This window comes from Neolamprologus multifasciatus, chromosome 17 (assembly GCF_963576455.1).
Source record: "Neolamprologus multifasciatus chromosome 17, fNeoMul1.2, whole genome shotgun sequence".
Taxonomy (NCBI): domain Eukaryota; kingdom Metazoa; phylum Chordata; class Actinopteri; order Cichliformes; family Cichlidae; genus Neolamprologus; species Neolamprologus multifasciatus.
Genome location: NC_140455.1, coordinates 27,830,494 through 27,852,271, shown reverse-complemented (window position 1 = coordinate 27,852,271; position 21,778 = coordinate 27,830,494). Strand labels below are relative to the sequence as shown.

Sequence of the window (21,778 nt, the reverse complement as noted above, 5' to 3'; positions counted from 1 at the left end):
TGGCTTCAGCAGCGGAACACGTCTGGCACTGCGGGATTTGATTCCCTGCCGTTGTAGTGTGTTACTGATGGTGACCTTTGTTACTTTGGTCCCAGCTCTCTGCAGGTCATTCACCAGGTCCCCCCGTGTGGTTCTGGGATCTTTGCTCACCGTTCTCATGATCATTTTGACCCCACGGGATGAGATCTTGCGTGGAGCCCCAGATCGAGGGAGATTATCAGTGGTCTTGTATGTCTTCCATTTTCTGATGATTGCTCCCACAGTTGATTTTTTCACACCAAGCTGCTTGCCTATTGTAGATTCACTCTTCCCAGTCTGGTGCAGGTCTACAATTCTTTTCCTGGTGTCCTTCGAAAGCTCTTTGGTCTTGGCCATGGCGGAGTTTGGAGTCTGACTGGTTGAGGCTGTGGACAGGTGTCTTTTATACAGATGATGAGGTCAAACAGGTGCCATTCATACAGGTAACGAGTGGGGGACAGAAAAGCTTCTTACAGAAGACGTTACAGGTCTGTGAGAGCCAGGGATTTACCTTGTTTGAGGTGACCAAATACTTATTTTCCACCCTGATTTACGAATAAACTCTTTACAAATCCTACCATGTGAATTCATGGATTTTTTTTTCACATTCTGTCCCTCACAGTTGAAGTGTACCTCTGGTGCAAATTACTGACCTCTGTCATCATTTTAAGTGGGGGAACTTGCACAATCGGTGGCTGACTAAATACTTTTTTGCCCCACTGTATCTATATGATACAAGAATAAGACTTTCTAGCCATTTACCTTCACTGCAGTCAATGACTGGATATGCTCATACAGTCTAACTTTTAAGAAGATGAATTTTATAAAGACTCCATTTTCTCTCAGTTAGCTTCTAGCTGTACAAAATATATTTACAAGCACATTCACAAAATAGATACACCTTATAGGCATAATCAAAAAGTTCTGTGAACTCTGAGATGACTGAAACGGGACTTCTAAAAAAGCGGAAGTGCAGGCACATGGAGAACAGCACAACTTTATGCACCTCATATATTGTGCCACTTCCTCTTGGGATAAACTGATGCCAAATATTGAATACTGTTCTTAAAACATGCAGGCATTCTACACGCTTTCATCCAATAATTTCCAGACAGCGGGGGGAACACAAATCATTAGATGTGAGACATTATATGAATTGCATAATAGCGTTAACGCACAGTCACAGACACTGACACCACAGTGCTATAATCAAATAATTCTTGACTGTCATCTTTTCTTGTATGCCTTTCCATCTCCAATTACACAGATACCAGGAGACATATTGGATAATTGTTTTAGAGTATATTGAGTATTCTTGAATATTTGTATCATGGTGCCATCATTATCATGGGACACATTATATTACATTGAGACTTGCTTTGTGATTGCAACCCTAAAAGATTAGACTGCATAACATCACTGCTGTTGTAAAAAAAAAAAGAATAAAGGGATGTATTGGAATTAATAGAATTTCAGCCTACTTGATCTTGGGAACACTGCAACTAAAGGTGCTTAAAGGTGTTAGGCCAACTGCTAAATTTGATGCCTTTTAATATTGCAAAAACTTTGTTTTTGTGTTGACAGTCACTGTCCCTGCTAACAATATATTTCGAAGCACTTAGAGCTGTCCTACAGGGGCAGGTTAGTGGTCGTTGCAACCAAACACAATGAGTCTATGGCGGCATGCTAATTGTGGCACTGCAGTTTAATTAGCATTAGTGCGGCATACCACAGTAATGAGCATACTGAGGTAATGGATGGCTGTGAACACAGCGACAGGTAGTGGTGGTGTAGAATTAATGTGTGGGTGAGAGAGGGGAGAAAGAGAGAGAGAAAAAAACATTCAACGGATCTGCCAATTAGCTTTTCCCTCCGAAAAGGTTATTCGTTTGACAGCACCAAAGATGTCTTGGGAATACAAAGGATTGAAGGGGCAAGGAGCTTGCAGCATGACTTGCAAGTTTTATCAGCCATTTTGTGTTTACTTATGACTTCCTGAACTTTTTGTATCAGCCTAATAAGCTTGTACATATGTTAGACAACTGTTTATGGAGACGTGATTGTGGGACACTGGCATACAACTGCATAGAAGCATTTAGATTTATGTTATCCTTCATTTACTATGAAACATAGTGGTACTCTAAAGACAATATAAGTTGTGGGCTTGTAAAACTTTAAGTTTCAAGCAAATTGACACTTTTAGTAGCAGTATCATCTGGGTCCACTGATTCATTAGGGTGCCCCAGTATAATCACAGTTTACCTGTAGAGATTTACTACTGGTTGTACTGACAGATCTTATCTGATAAGATAGAACATGACATCTGGCTATTGCCAGAAGCATGACATTACTACTCCCATTCCCATTAGTGTGCAACAATCCCAAGCCATCTCAGATTTCTTTATGTTTTGCTCACAAAATTAGAAACAGATGCAGTGATTTATTTAAAAATATTTGTAAACTAGAAACTAGTGTTTCAAATATCCATCCATCCATCCGCTTCCACTTATCCTTTTCAGGGTTGTGGGGGGGGGGGGGGTGCTGGAGCCAATCCCAGCTGTCATAGGGCGAGAGGCGGGGTACACCCTTGACAGGTCGCCAGTCTGTCGGAGGGGTAACACACAGAGACAGACAACCATTCGCGCTCACATTCACACCTATGGGTAATTTGGATTAATCAATTAACCTATCCCCACAAGCTGTTGGGGGATAGTAGAGCAGGGCGATATGACCAAAACTATTTATCACGATATACATTTGAAAATTTGCGATAACGATATAACTGACGATATAATTGATACTAGACAAAATACTTTACAACTCCTCAACTTTATTAGAGCAAAAAAAAAAACCTCAATGTATTTTCACTTAAACAAGCAGTTTTTTTTATGTGCATTAAAGTTATATAAAAAATGTAACAGTGCAAATTCCTTAGTGACAGTTTAACCAAAAGGCATTTCCAGTGGAAATTGGCCGACATATCCTCAGCATAACCATGTATAATATCCACAAAACTTAAAAAGAGGTTATAGACACAAAATACGGTAATATTATGTTGAAGCACAGTACGTATCACTCTGCAAGGCGCCTGCCTACGATAGCTGTAATGCTCAGACAGTCCATCAAGCGTTGTGGGTTCGTAGCTTAGCAAAGTCGTACTGAAACATTTGACAGATTTTCGAGCGCCGTGTACGACATAAAATCGTTTCGAGGTCAGTAAACACAACCAGAATTCATACATAAGGCACACGGGATTATAAGGGGCACTGTCGATTTTCAGAAAAATCAAAGGATTGATTTTAAGTGTGCCGTATTTTACAAACAACACGGTAATAACGACGGCCCGCTAGCATGCTCTACCAAAAATAGTGCTTTGTTGTGTAGCTGATGGATGAAAGCCAAACCAGTTTCACACCACTGAAGTTGCACCAATTTTACAAACCAATTCCGGTTCATTCATTTCATTTAACGATCCACTTTCGCTCTTCTCATTCTGCGTCGCCGCCATGTGCGCATTTAAAGAAAGGCACTGCGCATGCGCATTTTACCCATGTTCTATCGCGATATTTCATTTTCCTGTCGTTGCCCAACATTACACCGGTATTATCGTGAACGGTATGATATAGCCCAGCCCCAGGGGATAGTGTTTCAAATATATAAATGTAAACAATTTTTTAGTTAACAATATTTGGTATGACGACTTTTGTTTCTCAATACAGCCTGAACTCTTTTAGACAAGCAAGTAATCTTCAGAAATAGCTCTCCAGGATTCTCGAAGGACATTGAACCTTTTTTTTTTTAGATGTTAGCTGCCTTTTATTCTGTTCTCTGTCAAGATGATCCCACACTGCTTCAATAATTTTGTGGTCTGGGCTCTGTCCATTGTCACACTGAAAAATTATGCCATTGCCAATCAGATACTTTTTTGATGGTGTTACATGGCAGAGCAAAATCTGAAGTTACTTTTTTGCGTTAATAATTCCATCAGTTTTGACAAGATCTCCAGGACCACTGGTTCAAATGCAGCTCCCAAACCATGACAGTCTTAGCCTCCACAGATGGCTGTAGAAACTCACTGTACCTCTCTCTTGACCTGCGTACATATTGACGATGGTTGAACTAAAAATTTCTCATTTGTTGTCACTGATTTTTCATCCAATTCTTATTTAATTTGACATACCTCATCATATTCTCCCGGTTACCCTTCTTTATAATTGGCTTCTTGACAGCCACACTTCCACTGAGACCATTTACAATGAGGCTTCGGTGAAAAGTAGATGGGTCAGTTGAAAGGAGTTGCATCTCCTAGGACCTGTGTCAGGTCTTTGTTGCATTTTTTCCTCATTTCTTAAGGAAATTACTTTAAAATACGAGTCATCTGCTGTAGATAGTTTTTTAGACCTGGCACTTCTAGTTTTTGTTTAAAAACGCTTTGGGAATACCTTCTTAGTGCAAAAATGTCTTTATGCCTGTCATATAATGTTATCTATGGTCATTTAATAACTAAATTAGTATAAAACAACTAATTCAGAAAGACCGGTGCATAGAAGGAGAAAAACCTTTCTTAAAAATATCTAAAAATATATATACATTTAACTAAGCAACTGAGAACAAATTATGTTTTTGTGACAGGCTGGTATTAACAATGTGTTAAATACAATTTAAAATAGCTTTGCAAAGTTGTTTGTTATGTGTGGAAATAACAATGATTCATCTCTTGAATTAAGCAACTGTTTTATGCTTGAATGATTCATACGTGAGTGTTAAGTGGCTTTAAAAAAAAACAAAACCAAAATCCCCTTCAAATAGTCAGGCACAAGGACTGGATTGAAAATGGGTGGAAAAAGCAGCCAGACACCAACTTCAAAAGACTTTGAGAAAGGCTGACTTTAAACACCACTTTAAAACTGACAAGGAAGTCTTGCTCCATTGAAACAAAATATAAAGAAGTGAAGGATGGTTCAAGATTTTTTTATAGTACTGTGTAGTGCACTCACACCTGACACAGATCAAATGGGCAAAAATATGCAAAAGCAAAAATGTAAAATAGTGTAAAACACATTTAAAATGATGATAAATAAATAAAAAATGCACACTGTAAGTGGACTAGTGGAAGTAACGGTAACACATACGAACGTGCCCAGGAAGAATATAGTGTATGATAACTCTGCTGGAGATGGAGTGTGATTTGATTTGAATGGTGATAGTGGAAAGAGGTAAGAGTAGGAGGAGAATAAGAAAATGAAAAAGTGAGAAAAGTGACAAGGAAAGAGTGATTTCAGTGCTCTGGGAATATTACCAATATCGCAGCCAAAAGCAGAGATTGAGATATGTCAAACCAATTATTAATGTGAAGATATCTCAACATTAGCACGACTTGTTTCGAATTGACACTGATATCACAGAGGAATGTGTGATATTCTCAAAATCCATGCCAAATATGATGACATTCATTTTGACAATGGTACTTCTCCAAATATGGTTTCCAATCTGTCTGGCTGTCATGCACGATAGGCGTGTTGACAGCGTAGTTAACCACTTACAAAACTGACAGCTGACAGACTGGCATTACAGGGGGTAACATAACCACAACGTGGCTGTAACATTTTGTTATATTGGCTCCCTGCAGAAGTGCTTCTGCTTTACTTGGAAGGGTTGATGTGTGGATGGAAGTAATAGAAAGCTTAATAAGCCCTACCAGACTAGCATGTACCAAAAAAACCCAGTGTAAACACGGTTGAATATAACAAGTATTGACTAATTTGTCAAATTCTGACATTTAAAGATAAATCTTTTTAAAAGTGACTTGTTTTGAAAGTGAAATGTTTTCACTCTGCAGCATAGAATAAATCATGTGCATTTATGGTTGCTTCTGCCCATATGGATACGGGAAGTCTATAATATGCTCACTCTACTGTAGGAGGCTTTCCCCTGATTGACAGTGTGTGGTATTCAATGTCAATGGTAAAAGAGTAGGGGGGAAAAAAAAAGAAAAGGACGGAAAGGAGGAGCTGCTTCGATTCAAAACTTTCCTTTCACCTGCTGAGTTTGACAGGCATTAGCATACGTTTTGCATCTTGGCAGAAGATGGCATGAGACGGCCGAGTCCGTTTAGTTGACAGGTGAGGCTCAAGGTTTAGTGAGCCCTCCCCGCGGGGAGGGGCGAGGGAGGGGGGTGTCTGGTGTAAATTTTGATGGATCTAAACATATATAGTGGGGTTTAAGGGATTTTGCAAATAGTAGGATAAATGGAAGCATGTGTCTTCACGCAGCCGTGTGCATTCAAAGTCAAACATGTGAGTAATTATTGAAGATATTTGTCTTTCTAAACAAATGGTCAGTGTATGTCAAGGACATGACTGCTATCAGAGAAGCAGACACACACACACACACACACACACACAACCAGGTGCACCATCCACTCCTGTTGATTTCCTCTCCTGTAATATTGATTGCCTTTCTCCTCTTCCCCTGGTGTTCTCTCTAACAGCTCCTCTCACCGATCTATAGAGTAAATAAAGGCAATGCTGATAGAGAAGGAGTGTGTATATGTGTGTGTGTGTGTGTGTGAGGGAGTGAGAGAGAGCAAGAGAGCTTGCAATTCTGTTTTTTCTCGGACCAGTGAGGTGATTTCAAGGTTGATTGGAAAAACAAACTATCTGGAAGAACACTTTTGAAGAGGAACCGCTTGCTATCCTTCCACTCAACACCCCTCTTTCCAGCACAAAGCGAGTGTGGGTGGGAGACCGTGTATGAGTCTGAGCTCTTCCTGGTTCGGCCCTTTTGCTATACGTTTGCAATATGTTATTAGGCCTTTGCTATGTGTGTTCAAGTCTCTGGTTTGTTGTCAGTGTACTAGGCCAGATGCCTGCTTTTATCCTTTGTAAAAATATCTTCAGGCTTGGCCAGACCAGGAAAAAGCATTTCACAGGATAGCGCTGCATTGAGTGTGAAGGCAGACAAACACACAAGCTCTATATTCCTATATTTATGTTTTTCCCTGCAGACTTTTTCTGAGGCTTTACATCATTAAACTGTTGTCATTCGCTTACGGAGCTTACTGGTTTTCACTTCATGTCATAATGCTAGGTTAATCACTTCTATGATTGAGCAGGACTTGTGACCGGTCACAGAGGGAAATGGAGGATTTTGTGCTTGTCGTTAAATCATTACTTTAGTAAATGTGCCGCATACAAGCAGATAGGCAAAGGTTGCAAGCTACACAGGCTTGTTTTGGTTTTATTTAACAGCTTTCACAATTAGAAAATATGTTTGAAAATGTGCAAACTTTAGTGTTCAGTTTTGAGCTGTTGTATACTTAGTAAACAACGTATCAGTCCTTTTCGACTAAACTACTTCTTTGAGCAACAGTACTTTATGTTCAGAATCCAGCGATCGACTCTTGCATGCAGCTATCCATCAATAATTGTTCCTTTTTTGTGTTACAACAGAAATATGGTTCAGCCGAGACAATAAAGCGGAGGTGAGTGAAGACCGAAAGAAAAACGTTAAAAATTTCTGTCTTCTGAATATCAAACAGTTCAGCTTTCAATTGCTGAGATGCCTGAAGAAAAGTGCTTTGGATCAGCCATGTGTGCATTTTTGTGTATGAGTGTACCAGACCTACACAACAAGGACAGGCTAACAGTCATGCTACCTTGCAAAATAAACCCTAGTTCTCCCACTTTCTTTATCCTTCAGCCTATTTAACTTGTAAAGCTTCCTTTTTTGTTTTGGATAATTGAAAAGCGGCCATACAAAACGACTATTCAAAGTATAGAAAACTGGAAAAAAGGACATTTTAAAAATACTCTGGAGAAAGTATTACATTTTATTGAGAACTACTGCTAAATGTGAAGATTGGCCATGTGTCTGTGTAAACACTTTTTCTTTTTGGAGGTCTGCTGGGATGTTATCTATCAAGCTGTGAATCAAGCCTGTTAATGGCTTTGCACTACTACTGACCTCACATTAAATAAAGTGGGTAGGAAGGAGTGGAAAGATACATACACAAACATTACATTAACAGACTGCATACATGCTTCAAGACCTTCAAAGCATAATTTTCAAGCCCATGTCATCTCAGTGGATTTTTATGTTTCCAGACACATAATTATTTTCCAATTATCCTCTAGAGACCATTAAAAGTAACATGTTTATGTGGACTACAGAGTATATTATGGTGTGTAGTGCATTTGTATCTACACACATATTTGCATGAGCGACGGCACAATCCATGCACAGCAATCAGTAATTAGTTGTCTGTGGTGTATTAGTAAATATACCCAACAGCTACATCCATCCTCCATTGTTTTAACATGAAGTTTACAAGTCTGTTATTAAACTTTGTTTTGCAATTTTCTCAAACATAATCAAGAAAAAATTCAATGGTTAGGAAAAAAACACAGCAATAATGTAAAGAATATGAAGTTATCCTTGGTGCTGAGGCCTAAATTTGGTAAATTAGGGAGCTATACAATAAATAAATTAACAGGCTAATAAAACAACAGCAGTGGTTGTGGCAGGAGTATAAAGTCCTGTCTACCCTGTGGTCGAGGTGGAACTCGGGGGGGTTTCAGTTACACCAGGACCAAGTTAAGAATTCACATGCTGGGTAAGGGGGATGGACTTTGAGAAAGGTGAACCTGTGGTCGATCAGTCCCAATGGGTTGTGCATTTTACATTTTGTGCCTGTGTGCTACCGGAGTGAAGCGCTCTGTCTAAATGACAGAATGTGTGAGTGCTGATGGGTGCGCACAGGCTCACATACCAAACACAAACTCACATGCACGCAAGCACACCTGTAATCTCTTTTTCCTGCCCTTGCGATGGTCAAACGTCTAGACACCTGAGATCGACTCAAGAGGCACTTTGGTTATTTTCTCGCTCTCTTTGGGTTCTATTCTTGTTTTCGGTGACTTGACACTAACTCTCAAGCAACAAGGGCTTGTGTGTGAGCATTCATGGCTTATATGTGTGTGTTAAGACAGAGGTGAGCTGAAAGGGCTAAGTGTGACAGACCAATCTGTAACCACCCATTTCCTCTGACTGTTAGGATACGAAAAGTCTTAATGGGTTTGTAAGCACACATAAATCCATACTTAAACAGTACATATTACCACACATAGTGAATTGGTAATCGTGATAGAAATTAAATGTATGGTTGGAATTACTATATGTGTGTGACCTTGCTTATAATTTCTAATTTGTGGCGCTCAAATGAGTGTTCACAGGCTGCATCCTATGTGCATCCTGTATTTTTACTTCTTATGTTCTGTTGCACAAACAGATACTTTTTTCGCCCTCCTTTCAGACACACTCACTCCCTGATCATTGAATATGTCATGATATCCTTGATACCTTGAGTGTTTCTTAGAATTTGCCAGTATCTATTCTTTACTATTCTGTTCCCTCAGCTCTCTCTTTATGACCTTGCCATTCATCTGTTATTCCCTTCAACTGTCCATCTTCACTTCTCTGCAAGCTTTCACTATGTTCCTCTCACACTCACCCTTGCTTCCCTGCCCTCACTGTGTCCTCTCAGTGCCAGCAGGGATGAAGGTGCTAAATGTACTCAGTCTCACTGATACACACACCTACGCACATTTACACACACTCTACCCCAGGGCTAGAACCAACACAAGAAACCAATTTTCAATTTACAGACGAGTGGGAAATCTCCCTGCCCACAGCAAGCACTATCTCCCTCCCATCTTGAGGGACAAGGGTTTGACAGCAGCTGGGGTGTTTGCGAATTTATGCTTATCTATGTGTGCATGCTTGTGCATTTCAAGGAAACAATGAGGGAGACGGTCTTAAAAGCAGAAGCAATAAGAAAAGAGAAGAGGAAGGGGAACAGGGCGCAAGAAAAAGTAAATCATTTGTTTTTAATGAACTAATCTTGGAGATGTCATTCAACAGTTTTCTACAATAAAAGAAGCTATCACTTGCCTAGCGTCAGCTGGGCTTGGTGCCCACTGGCAGTGCCCACCAGTATCTGTGCTCTCACCAGGTTCTAGTTTCAGGGGTAGTAAACAATGCCAGTGGTTAGGTTTGGTAATGGATCTAAAGGGTGGGGTGGGGGGTTGTTGGCAAAAGGCTGATTCCCCAGGAAAGCAATCTGAGACTTGGCCTGCGCTGGCTTCAGGTGTCCCTAAAAGCTAAAAGACTGCAAAGGATGGAATGCTGGGCATGGACCCAGGCGCCACATAGAGGTAGGGGAGTCTAACAACCCAAAACACCCTCAAAATGTCTGGTATGTTGGAGGCATAACAAATGAAAGAGAAGCAACTGAGCAAATACAGTATTTGTATGCATCAGGGGTAAGCGGGAAAGAGAGAAATGCATGTGTGTTTAGGTCTGAGAGAGTTCTAACAGGACTTACATGTTGTGCAGAACACACCAGCCACAGTGGGGATCTCCGGATCCAAGACATTCGCTGCAGGTTGTGTACTGACCACACGCCTCCACTGGGATCCTCGACAGCTGCAATGAGATACAAATATCATTAACATACAGCAGAAAGCTGTGTGGCTGCATGAATAATGCGAGGAGGAGCAGAAATACCAAAAGGAGAACATTACCACAAGACACAGAGAGGGCCTGAAACTAGTGAAAGTGATATATAATATTCCGAAACAAAACAGAAACACTGTGTTCAGGTTTTGGCAGAGAGACGTAATGATACATTTTCAAGACATCAAATAAGAAAGTGCAGTGAGCAGGAATCTTTGGATAATGGTGTCACAGACAGCTTCTTCAGTACAGCGATACTGCTGTTGCAATCAGCAGTATCGGTAAGTGTAGGTGCAGAGGTGACGGTGATAGTAACGCCTTTTACCGAAAACATAATATATAATACATTGTTACAGAGTTATTGTTTCCATCTGGGATGACTCAGGTCAACACAAAATGATCATTAAAACAATTATGTTAGTTGTAAATTGTCTCTATTAAACACAATGACATCATGAAGATGTGGAAGATTCAATCAAAGCCTTCCTTTTATCTTGTTTTACGCAACAGCCTGAAAAACAAATCCATCTAAAACACTAGTTTTACCCACTATACTGTATACACACATTAACCATAAATTCTTTTAGTTTCATGACCGATTTCTATTAAAATGTTATTTCTCGACAGCTCCCCCGTTGCTCCAATCGACCTCGTTCCATATGGGAAACTTGGCCACTCGGGACAGCCGTCCATCCATTATGATGTATAGCCTTGCCAATTCAAAGCGGCATTGACTGGCACTGATTGGCATGGGCCATGAGTGACCGAGCACAAGGGGCAAAGCTGAGGTAGATCTCGGGCTGTCCCCCTCCTCTTGTCTCCATGGTAACTGCATGGTGCAATAATAGGTGTTGCTGGCACTTTTGATAAATGAGCCGTCATTGGTAGATGACCGCTGTCACTCGGGCTGCTCTGTGATGACAGCCAAGAAAGAGAGACAACATCGTCGGTGTTGGACCGATGTGGGTAAAAGGGTGCACGTGTGCCTGCATACTCCTGGAATTACTAAAAAATAGTGGGGAAAAAATTGTTAGAAGATAGGTGCAAATAATTTTTTTTTGCTTTTAACATCCAAGTTGAGTTTCTCCAACTTTTTCTCTCATGAAACTTTAAAAAATAGTTTATTTTATTTTAAAAACCAACTTAACATAAAGGAACTAGAAGGCTACACTATCACTGTGTGTCACCCAGTGATAGTATACATCCACTGTATGATTTAAACCACTGGACCTAGTTTCAAGAAAGTCTCATAAGTCACTTTGGTAACACCCCCAAGCAATTATTGTACTATTTAAATGAAAAGGGAGACAGTTAAAACAGATGCAATGTCCAATGAGATATAAAAATGCATGCTGTCATATGTTATATTCATTAACCGACTCCTCAAACTAAACCACAAATGTCATGCTAATCCATGCTATGAATATGATTAGACAAGAAAAAAATAATATTCTATCCTACATGTTTGCTATTTTTAACAAGTACAGGTATGGCTGCCATCACACAATTGAATCTATGGGGTGCATGTGTCATGTGCAACACGACTGACTCATATGGTTCCCTGTTCGGCTTTTAATTGGCTCTTCAGGGGCAGGGCCAGGACACCTTTACCATTACAGGATTCTCCGGTGCATATTTATTAAGGATTCTTTGAGTGATTCACTGAAGATTTATCATGGAGAGGACAAAAGTAAGTCTTACATCAAAATACTCAATAGGCTTATTATACTTTTGCTGAATACTAAAACCCATTATCCTGGATGCCTGAGAGACATTACATTTATAGCAAAAAGAATTACAAAAATATAGATAGAGAGGTTTGAGTAAGAGGTCAGCTGAAGCGCAACTTGCTAAAGAAAACATGAATTTAATGCCCTGTTCGCAAATACTAATGCAGTCATGGTGAGTACTGATGTAATTTAGGCCTTAAATCAACCACCTACAATATGAACTGAGGATCAAACTGTTTTGCATACTGCTCTCTCTCTCTGTGTACCTCTGGATATATGAGATGTAATTATACATGTCGTTGCAGCACATTTTACTGACTAAATTCCATATTTGAGGGTATGAAAAGGACCATAATTAAACCATGCAATGTAGGGCATGACAGAATGTAACAAGAGATCAGAAATGCCTGTGCCTAGTGGTATCTCTAAAGCACAGGCTGCCACTGACGGCGGTTCTCTCTGTTGGACTATCACACAGCACATCTCTGCCTGACAGCCTCTCTCAAATAATAATTTTTTTTTATTTTTAAAAAAAAAAAAAAAAACCCACACAAGTCAAGTCAGTTGTGCTCACGCTGATGGTGGAAGTCATATTTCAAGACATATGCACACTGATGCACAAGAACCACAGAGATCCACATACAGTACCTACTGGAGTCATGCAGTGACACACGACGGAGAAACTCTAAAAAACATACTAGTGCATTGTTCCTTCTCTTTCTCGCGACATTTATGCATCTTTGCAAGTACTATAAATAGCGTGCTTGCTTGCAAACACACACACACATATACACACATTCTAAAACAGATTCACACACAGCTGAATAAATTCAGAGGGGGCGTATTTCCTTGTCAAAGTCAAGAGGAATCCAGCTTGCTATTACAGATTAGAGACAAAGCACTTCTGTGTGCTATGCTTGTGTCTGCTCTGGGGGAAAAAAAATAGCTAGTATTTTTTGCCCTCCCTACTGTGTAGAGGCGTATTTGCATTAGGTAGATAAAGAGAATGAGTTTGAGATGGAATCGGGGAGATAGTGGAGAAATGGTGTGTGCACATGATCAAACTCAACACTGATCGTCATTGCACGGTGCATCTTGCGAGATAGATTTCCTGCTTTCCTGTCACTCTTCACCGGGCCTGCACCTCCTCCTGCAATCCAGCACTGCCTCGCCCCACTGCCAGCTAAAATAAGCTCTAAGTCACTAAAGAAAAAGGCCATTGTGATAGCCTATAGTGGGATTTCAGCTCCAAAAAGCCTTATCGTAAGAGTATATGAAAGCACGATTTCTCTTTGCCGGTGCATGAGCGTATTTATGTCATCTACGTGGCCGTGACACGCCATCAAGTGGTTTGTCACCTTGTGATCTGCCATAGAAGTTAAGCACCCAGACAGAACTGTAGCAAAAGATGCCACCATATCTTTACAATTTAACACTTCATCAGTGGCAGATATGCTGATACAGACATCGCCCACAACTATACACCTACACAAAAAATAAAACCTCACATGGAATTAACCTTCGATTATAATGGAATGAACCTCCTGATGCCTATCAACGCCTCAGATGACTGCATCTGGGGAGATGGTTTTATTGAACAGATTAAACATACACACAAACAAAGACAAACACACACCACCATTCAGAGCGTGGCAAAAGCGATGGGTGCCGATGTGGCTCCTCTGTTCCAGAGCACACATCCTGATATCATTCATTCTCCCTCTGTTTCTATCTGTCTGTCTCTGTCACTCAGATGCTCTGAGGTGTGTAAGATCATACATTCATAATCTCTCCAGAGCCTCGCTCCTCTATCGGACACACACACACACACACACACACACTTTAGCGAGCAATACTTTTGTCTCCTCTTTTATCAAAAAATTGAGGGATTTGGTGGCTAAACGACCCAATGCACCCCTTGTCCCTCTCATCTCGATATCACATTCATTTCATGCTATCTTCTTCGTGGGCTTTGCCAGTGAGACGACCATTACGGCTCGCAGTCTCTCCAATATGACCGTGCTATCATATCAGCAGGGATAAATACAAAGAATGGGGTGCATGGCATTTATAATTCCCTCCATGTTTCAGGTGAGTAAATGACAGCCATTACACCCTGCACTCTCCCTCCTTTCACAATAGGGAGAGATGGAGGCTGCTGAACGTAATCGTGCTTTTTAAAAAAGGCAGAGATCACAGAAGTACTTGATACCGTAATGTGTGGGGAGGAAGATGAAGACGCACTTGATCATTTACTGCGGTGGCACAATGGCATCAAATTATATATGCAGTTTATATATGTAAGATGGGTATCAAGGGAATTGGGGTGTCAGGGTGGGGGCCTTTGCATCTTCACATTTTTACTTTAAAACCTTAATCATTCCACTAAGGAAAGACTGACTTTGTTTTTCTTTGCTCCCTCTTTTACTCTGACTCCCCTTCTTCTTACACAATGCCAGGGGCATCCAAGTCAACCTGCAATGGGGAAAGTGATCATTTATTAAATCGGCAGAGACTTTTATTATCAACTAATTCTTCAGCCTAATCTCTATTCCTCTCTTTATCCCACTCTTTTCCTGCCCGCTCCACTTGTAATTAAACAGGGATTCCACCTGCAGCTAAACTAAACCACTCCAAATGAACAGAGAGAGGGAAATTAAAGTGATAGCCCAATCCTGCTTCACAGCCTGTAGGGCACACTGAACTTCTCTTATCTTTTCTCTTCTTCCTCCGGGCTAGCTTCGTCTTTTTCTCCTTCCCTGGTGTGAGTTTGTTCATTAGTTCAGCACAGTGTTGGCAATCCTTTTGGCTGGGAAGCAGAAATTAACAAGAAATAATGTGCTAAATGTAAGTAATGTGGTGCTTTTTGGTTATTTTCAAACCAACACATTGCTGTGCATTTGAGAACGATGTATTGCCTCTTCCAGCAGAAGCCATGTCCTCATGTTGGCAAGCTAAGCAGTGCCAGTGTGCATGCCACCATCTGTATTGTTTTAAAGTTTACAACTCGAGCTTTTTCAACTCCCCTCAAATACACCCACCCAGGGTAAAGCTACTGATCATTTATTCCAAGTGGACAAGCAGGATTTTTTTTCTTGTTTACTTCGCCTAATAAATCCTGAATGTTTTTCTCTTCTAACACAGAATGTGAGTTGATGCTTCATTTGCTTCAGTGTAACTTCCTTTTTTTGTCTTTCTGTATCGCACCTCCAGCTGGATGGAGGCAGGATTGAAGTTAAAGTCAAATGAAGCGAGGGACACGTCAACGATCCACTGCCTCGTCACAGCTGACGTCCCACTCAATCCGTCAGCCACCAAACAATGGTATTATATCACAAACTCAGCTAACAGAGCGGGCCAGTGGCTGCAGGTGCAATATTGCTTTCATTTGACGTTCCAGAGGTTAAATGACAAAGCCATCTATTGCACTGTCAGGATTGTCAGCTTAAGACAAATGACTCTGTTACAATCAATCATTTTTATTTATCCTATCACTCCAAAGACAGTGAGCCCTCCATTCACAGAGAGGAAAAAAGCAGGTGAACAAGCTTGAAACAGTTTAGTTTATGCTTACTTAAATTTGGACCAAAGTTTAAGGGCAAAAAGCAAAATCATATCAGCTGCCTCATCCGAGGAAGGTCCTGGGTTCGTATCAAGGCTAGGGCCTTTCTCCTTGTGTCTACTTGGGTTCTCTCCAGGTATTCTGCTTCCTCCCACAGGCCAAAAATATGCATGTTAAGTTAATTAGGAATTCTAAATTTACAGTGAGCATGAATGCTTGTCTGTCTCTCTATTAGCCATGCACCAGACTGGCAAACTGTCCAGGGTGTACCCTGCCTCTCGCCTTATGACAGCTTCAACACCCCCACAAGCCCAAATTGGATAAGGCGAAAAAAGATGGATGCTAATGTTGTCCTATTACTGTACATAGTTACTGCAAGAACCATGCTGGAGACATGTTGGTCAGTAAATACAAAAAAAGTACTCACACAGAGTCTAAATCTGCACAGAATGCGTCATTGGGTCCTTGGATAAAATAAGGCCTGTATCATGAAGAAGGAGTGCACAGTTTGGACTATTTCCAGTAGCCAAGATGCTCGGAGATGATGGTGACTCACTTGAATGACAATTTTAAAAAAAAATCTAATTTCTGTTTTCTTTTATTTAGTGATGTCCTTGCAGAAATTAGTTGAACAAGACTGTGAAAACAGACTGAGAAACATACTGCAACAGGGGAAAAGTCAACAAGTGAGACAACGGGAGAAAGAAGAACGGGGTAACGTTAAAAATGGGACTTTGTATCAGGGAAGAGTTCGCTCCAACCTTGTCTGCCCCACTTTATTGACATTTTTCAGAAGCTTGTCAGGCAGTAGTGATCGCGACATATCAGCTCTCTTCACTTGCCTTGTTAGACCAGAATGTGCCTGTAGCTAAACTGGGACACAACACAATATGCACATCTAAACACCCTCGTAACTTCCATCTGCACACTAGAGAGGTGAGAGAAGCCAAACTCCAAGAGATGTGGTGGAAAGTTTCCTGCTGACAAAAATTAAAGGATGCTTGTACTAAACGTCTTGGATGAGATGCAAAGGCGCAATACTTCTACAAATTGGCTTGTTGGATTTCCCTTGGGGGGGGGGGGGGGGTAAAAAAAAAAATCCATTTGACTTTGAACGATCTCACCCACTATGGTACACATTTTCAATAATTCACACTTACAGATCTACATTTGCTACGGTGAACATAAATAATTTAGCACAATGAGCGTGGAAGTCACAGCACTTTCCAGCAACAGTTTATATGCTGAATGAGAAGCTTTAGTATAGGTGGGGAAAAGAAAATACCCAAGCACGAGGGCAATTTAGGAACATGGCAGAAAACAATCTAACCACTGGCTCACAGCTCAGTGGCTGGCAGGATAAGTTAATGCATTTGCTGTGTTTGCTGTAGGGTAATGGTATAGCTATGGGAACACTAAAAGAGGAATTGAAAGAAAAAGACACAGCAAACAACCTCTGGAACAGCTCTCGATTGCCCTCAAACACACGTCAAGGCTCGGCACAGTTGGCTGCTGACTAATGTGCTTTGCCATTAAAATCATATTAATAGAAATTTCATTCTCCTGATTGGATCCAAGTTGTTTTTACTCCAACTGACATAAAACCCTACTTAGAGCAGTGGTTCTCAGCATTTTTTCTGGCATGAATCACTTGAAAAGCTGAAAAAGATTCCCGCACCACACGCCACAATTTTTCAGTCATTAAAAAAAGATCCGAGTTAGCTTCAGCTTTGCCTTCTTTATTTTCCTATTCAAAACACATTCGTTTGACTTAAATTCATTTAATTTTTCCCTAGTCAAACAAAGATCACAGTTTCAGGGCCACAGACTTGTAACATATTCTTATTATAATTCAAAGTTATGATTCTGTGCATTTCACCAAAGCCATTAATGGAAAGCTTGCAAGATTAATGCAACGAGATCCCTCTCTTTGATTGGATGACCTTTATTTATTAAATATGGAAAAGAACGAATGTATGCGTTAAAATAAGCTTTTTATATCAGAACTAATCACATTTCATCTCTTCAGAGGGGCAACGAATATATTTATAGCTTTTACTAAAAATGTTGCTGTGTGGTGTGCACTTCAACTCCCTTTCACTAATGGTGAAATGATCCCGGACATCCAGTGACACCTCCTTATTCATTCTACCCAGGTGTAGTTGACAGATGAACCAGTGTTAACAGAATAGCAACATAATAACGGACTACGCTACCAGCTCATATTAACAGTGGGGTTGACCTGCCCTTGTCACTCAAACTGCAACCTTAGCATCCATAATGACACCCAGTTCTATAATCTAACTGTCCCCTTTATACCAGAACACCTATTTAGCCCACTAATAGGATGACTTGTGCATGTGTGTGTGCACATGTGTGCGTATGTGTGAGTGAAAAGAAGATCCAATTAAAGGACAGCCAATCACTGAATTAATGAGGGGAAGGCAGGGATGACAGATTACTTTACTAGTATGGAATGGGGGGGGGGGGGAATGGGGGGGAGGGAGATTGGGGGATGGTGCTTGGTTTAAATGACAATGGGGAGTCAGATACAGTTAGAAATGGGATACAGATGGAAAGAAAGGGGGATCAAGAGAAAACACAAAAGACTGAGCCCTCATGTACTTTCATTTGAGAAAATATCAGCGGCAACAAGAGGCAAATTCTGTAACCCTGAAATAAAACCAGACTAACAAACATCACACAGTCACAAGATGGAGCAAAGAGGCAGGAAAAGGCAGCAAAATGAATAAATAAAACACGCAAGGACACGAAAGAAATACAATGTCGACATCATTTTGAGAACACACAATACAGCGTGAGAATGTGTGTTTGTCTAAGTGTTTGGCCAGCGTCCTTCTCTAATGAGTGTATAATTTGACACAGACAAGCAGGGTATAGTGTGACTCTCAGCACGATAGTCAAACCCTGAAGGCTGATTTATACTTCTCTGCCAAGATGTTCCAGTAGTTCTGCCCCGTTGTAACTTATTTATAATTGATTACAGTTAATTGCCAACTGATTTAGGCAAGACAAAAAGACTATAAATACAGCGTGACACACTTAAAAAGTAATCATTACTTTAAATGCACTTTTAAATTAAACTGTAATTCTGCACAGAGACTTTATAGCTACTGTTAATTTTCTGCTCTCATCCTTGGCTGGGCTTTTCCTTTTCTTTGCAGTGAGAGTGACAATATTCACCTTTACACTAAAGATGGCTTTGCTAGTTAAATAGCAGATACCAATACACACGTTCTGTCAAGGATAAAGAAAAAAACCCACTGGGCTGCAGCATCATTATAAGGCCCAACTATTCATGTTTGCTTTCTTTCATTCCCGGTGTGATTGCAGAGTGATGATTGCTGGGGGAACAAAGAGTGGATCTCTCTAGCATTAATAGACAGACGAAGCTTCCAGAGCCTTTTCCCATCTTTGTACAAGTTGTCTTCATTGTAAATTATGTGAAAGAGAAATATGAGCAACAAAGTAGTTCAGTTTTATTCAGGTCACCTTTACTTCCAGCAGAATCTCAAACCTCAAAGCCTCTGCTTGAATCCATTTCTACTGTATCTTCTTCTAGGAGAGGTCTCGTCCCTCATAATGATACGCTCAATGTTACGATTATGTGACTCGTGTGTTATGTTATCTCCTTTACAGTGATGACATCTCAAACAAACCGAGCAACTATATAAGATGTGGGCAATCGTGGCTCAAGAGTTGGGAGTTTGCCTTGTAATCGGAAGGTTGCCGGTTCAAGCCCCGGCTTGGACAGTCTCGGTCGTTGTGTCCTTGGGCAAGACACTTCACCCGTTGCCTACTGGTGGTGGTCAGAGTTCCCGGTGGCGCCAGTGTCTGGCAGCCTCGCCTCTGTCAGTGCGCCCCAGGGTAGCTGTGGCTACAATGTAGCTTGCCATCACCAGTGTGTGAATGTGTGGATGACTGGATATGTAAAGCGCTTTGGGGTCCTTAGGGACTAGTAAAGCGCTATATAAATACAGGCCATTTACCATATAAGATGTGCTACATAATCCTCTCCACTTCCAACAACCCAAATGAGGGAACAGTTTAAACATTGGGGTTTGATCCTGCCAGTTCTCAATCCCAAAACGGAGCAACCAATTATTGCAGCATGTCATGCCCAAATACCATACTAACACACTTTTGTGTGTTTTTTTTTTAAATATTTAATCTATTGCTTACTTTCACATAGAAAAAAAATACTGAACATATATAAGCAAATAAAAAAATGAAATGTGTGCCAAATGTAGTGCAATATGAATCATTCTTATTAACTTTTTCTTTACTTTTGACAAAAGAAGTGAGCTTTAAATTAATTTTTAATGCTCTTTCTCTGCGTCTTCTCCTCCAGTATAACTATTTGACCTTCACTGTTCGGTGCCGAGTTCACACAGCAGCCAGAATCCAGAGGCATCCCCCCTCTTGGTCGGGCATCGCCAATAAGAAGGGGAGTAAGGAGTAAGGCTATGCACAGTATGGGTCCAGCTATATCGACCAGCTTTGTTCTGGCCTCCTGTTGTGGGCACCCTTGGTCTTCTCCTTCTATCCCTTTTTGTATTTCTCCTTCTTTTCAAATATCATACTCTCCGTCTTTGAGTATCTGTGTCCCAGGCCCCAGAAACAGCAGGTGGCCTGTTGCTATCGACCAACTTGAGCTGTTTTAATAGCGTTTGACACTCCTGGGAATTGGCAAATGTGTATGTGTACGCTGGATGTTATTTTAAACTGCCCCAGTGATCCAGCAAATAGCGTGGTAGCCAGCACTCTGGTGTGCTAGGGTGACCACAACATGCTCTTTGAACTTGGCACTAACTGTTAAGGCTGACAGCCAAGAAATTTAAGGCAATCTGCGAATAAAAATCAGGCGCTTTTTACGTTGAAGCAGCAGATCTGCATTAAGGCCAAAAGCAAAGCAATGTCATGTATGTTAATGGCAAATCTTATGTGTGTAATTTATTTGTTGATTAAATGTGTAATAAATAAAAACAAACATGTATTATGTCAGATTATATCTTTGTTTGAATTTGTAGACGATTTATGAAAAGCTGTATTGGCCTGAAGCAATGGCGTGACAGGAAACAGTTCAACTAGACATTGCAGGAAAATCTTCAAGAACTAACTTGCTGAGAAAAAAAAAGACATGCTGTGCAAAACTATAATTCCAAAATATTGTTGCGACAAGTTCTCAACATTTCACATGCAAGAATTTAGGCTCATCTCCTTCAGTAATTGAAGGCACTTGGAAACAGAGCTCTGATTCACAGAAAAATCAGGACAGTGATGGTAAAGTTGCATATTTTAGCTGTCTAATCGACATTGAGAATTACAAATAGCTAGTTTATACCACTTAGGACACACTGAGGTATTACAGTGAAGTAAAACATCAATAATGGACTTAAAATAGCGATAACCTATGAAGGTGTTGTTCAAACATAAAGCAAATAAATGAAACAAAGTTACTCGTAGTTGTATTTCTCATCCTTTTCTATAAACACTTCAGGACTAAAGAAGAATGTGTGTTTGTGCACTGGATTTATCTGTGTATTTATCTGCATATTCCATGTGGGGTGTTCATTAACTGCTTTCTCTATTTGTATGTATGGTAATTCCCAAATGTTCCTCCCAAACAGTTAGTGTAGGTTAGCGCCGCAACTGGGCTAATAGACTAATTATTACCAAGGCCTTATGCAGACACACACACGCAAACACAGACAAACAAGCACACACGCACAACGACTACAGGACAAAAAAAACTCCACTCCATTCTTCTTTTTTTTCCAATATAAGCTAATTGGCATGCAAATTAAAAAAAATACTAAATTTGTAACACGATGTTGTGCAATAAAAGCGAGACATAAAGAAATCTAACTTTAATGAGGGTAAAAAATAATAATAACTTAATTCATTTGTTAATCTGTAGTATTTTTTATAA

At 40.4% G+C, this 21,778-nt stretch overlaps 1 protein-coding gene across 3 annotated transcripts in view; it reads right to left on the bottom strand.

The window, feature by feature from the left end:
* Positions 1-21,778, bottom strand: part of plxna4 (plexin A4) — a 243,690-nt gene that overhangs the window by 81,920 nt on the left and 139,992 nt on the right. For all 3 annotated transcript variants that reach the window (XM_085138403.1, XM_085138402.1, XM_085138400.1), the window contains exon 5: positions 10,403-10,503. In XM_085138403.1, coding sequence (XP_084994529.1) covers positions 10,403-10,503 — 101 coding nt within the window. The remainder of the gene's footprint in view (positions 1-10,402; positions 10,504-21,778) is intronic.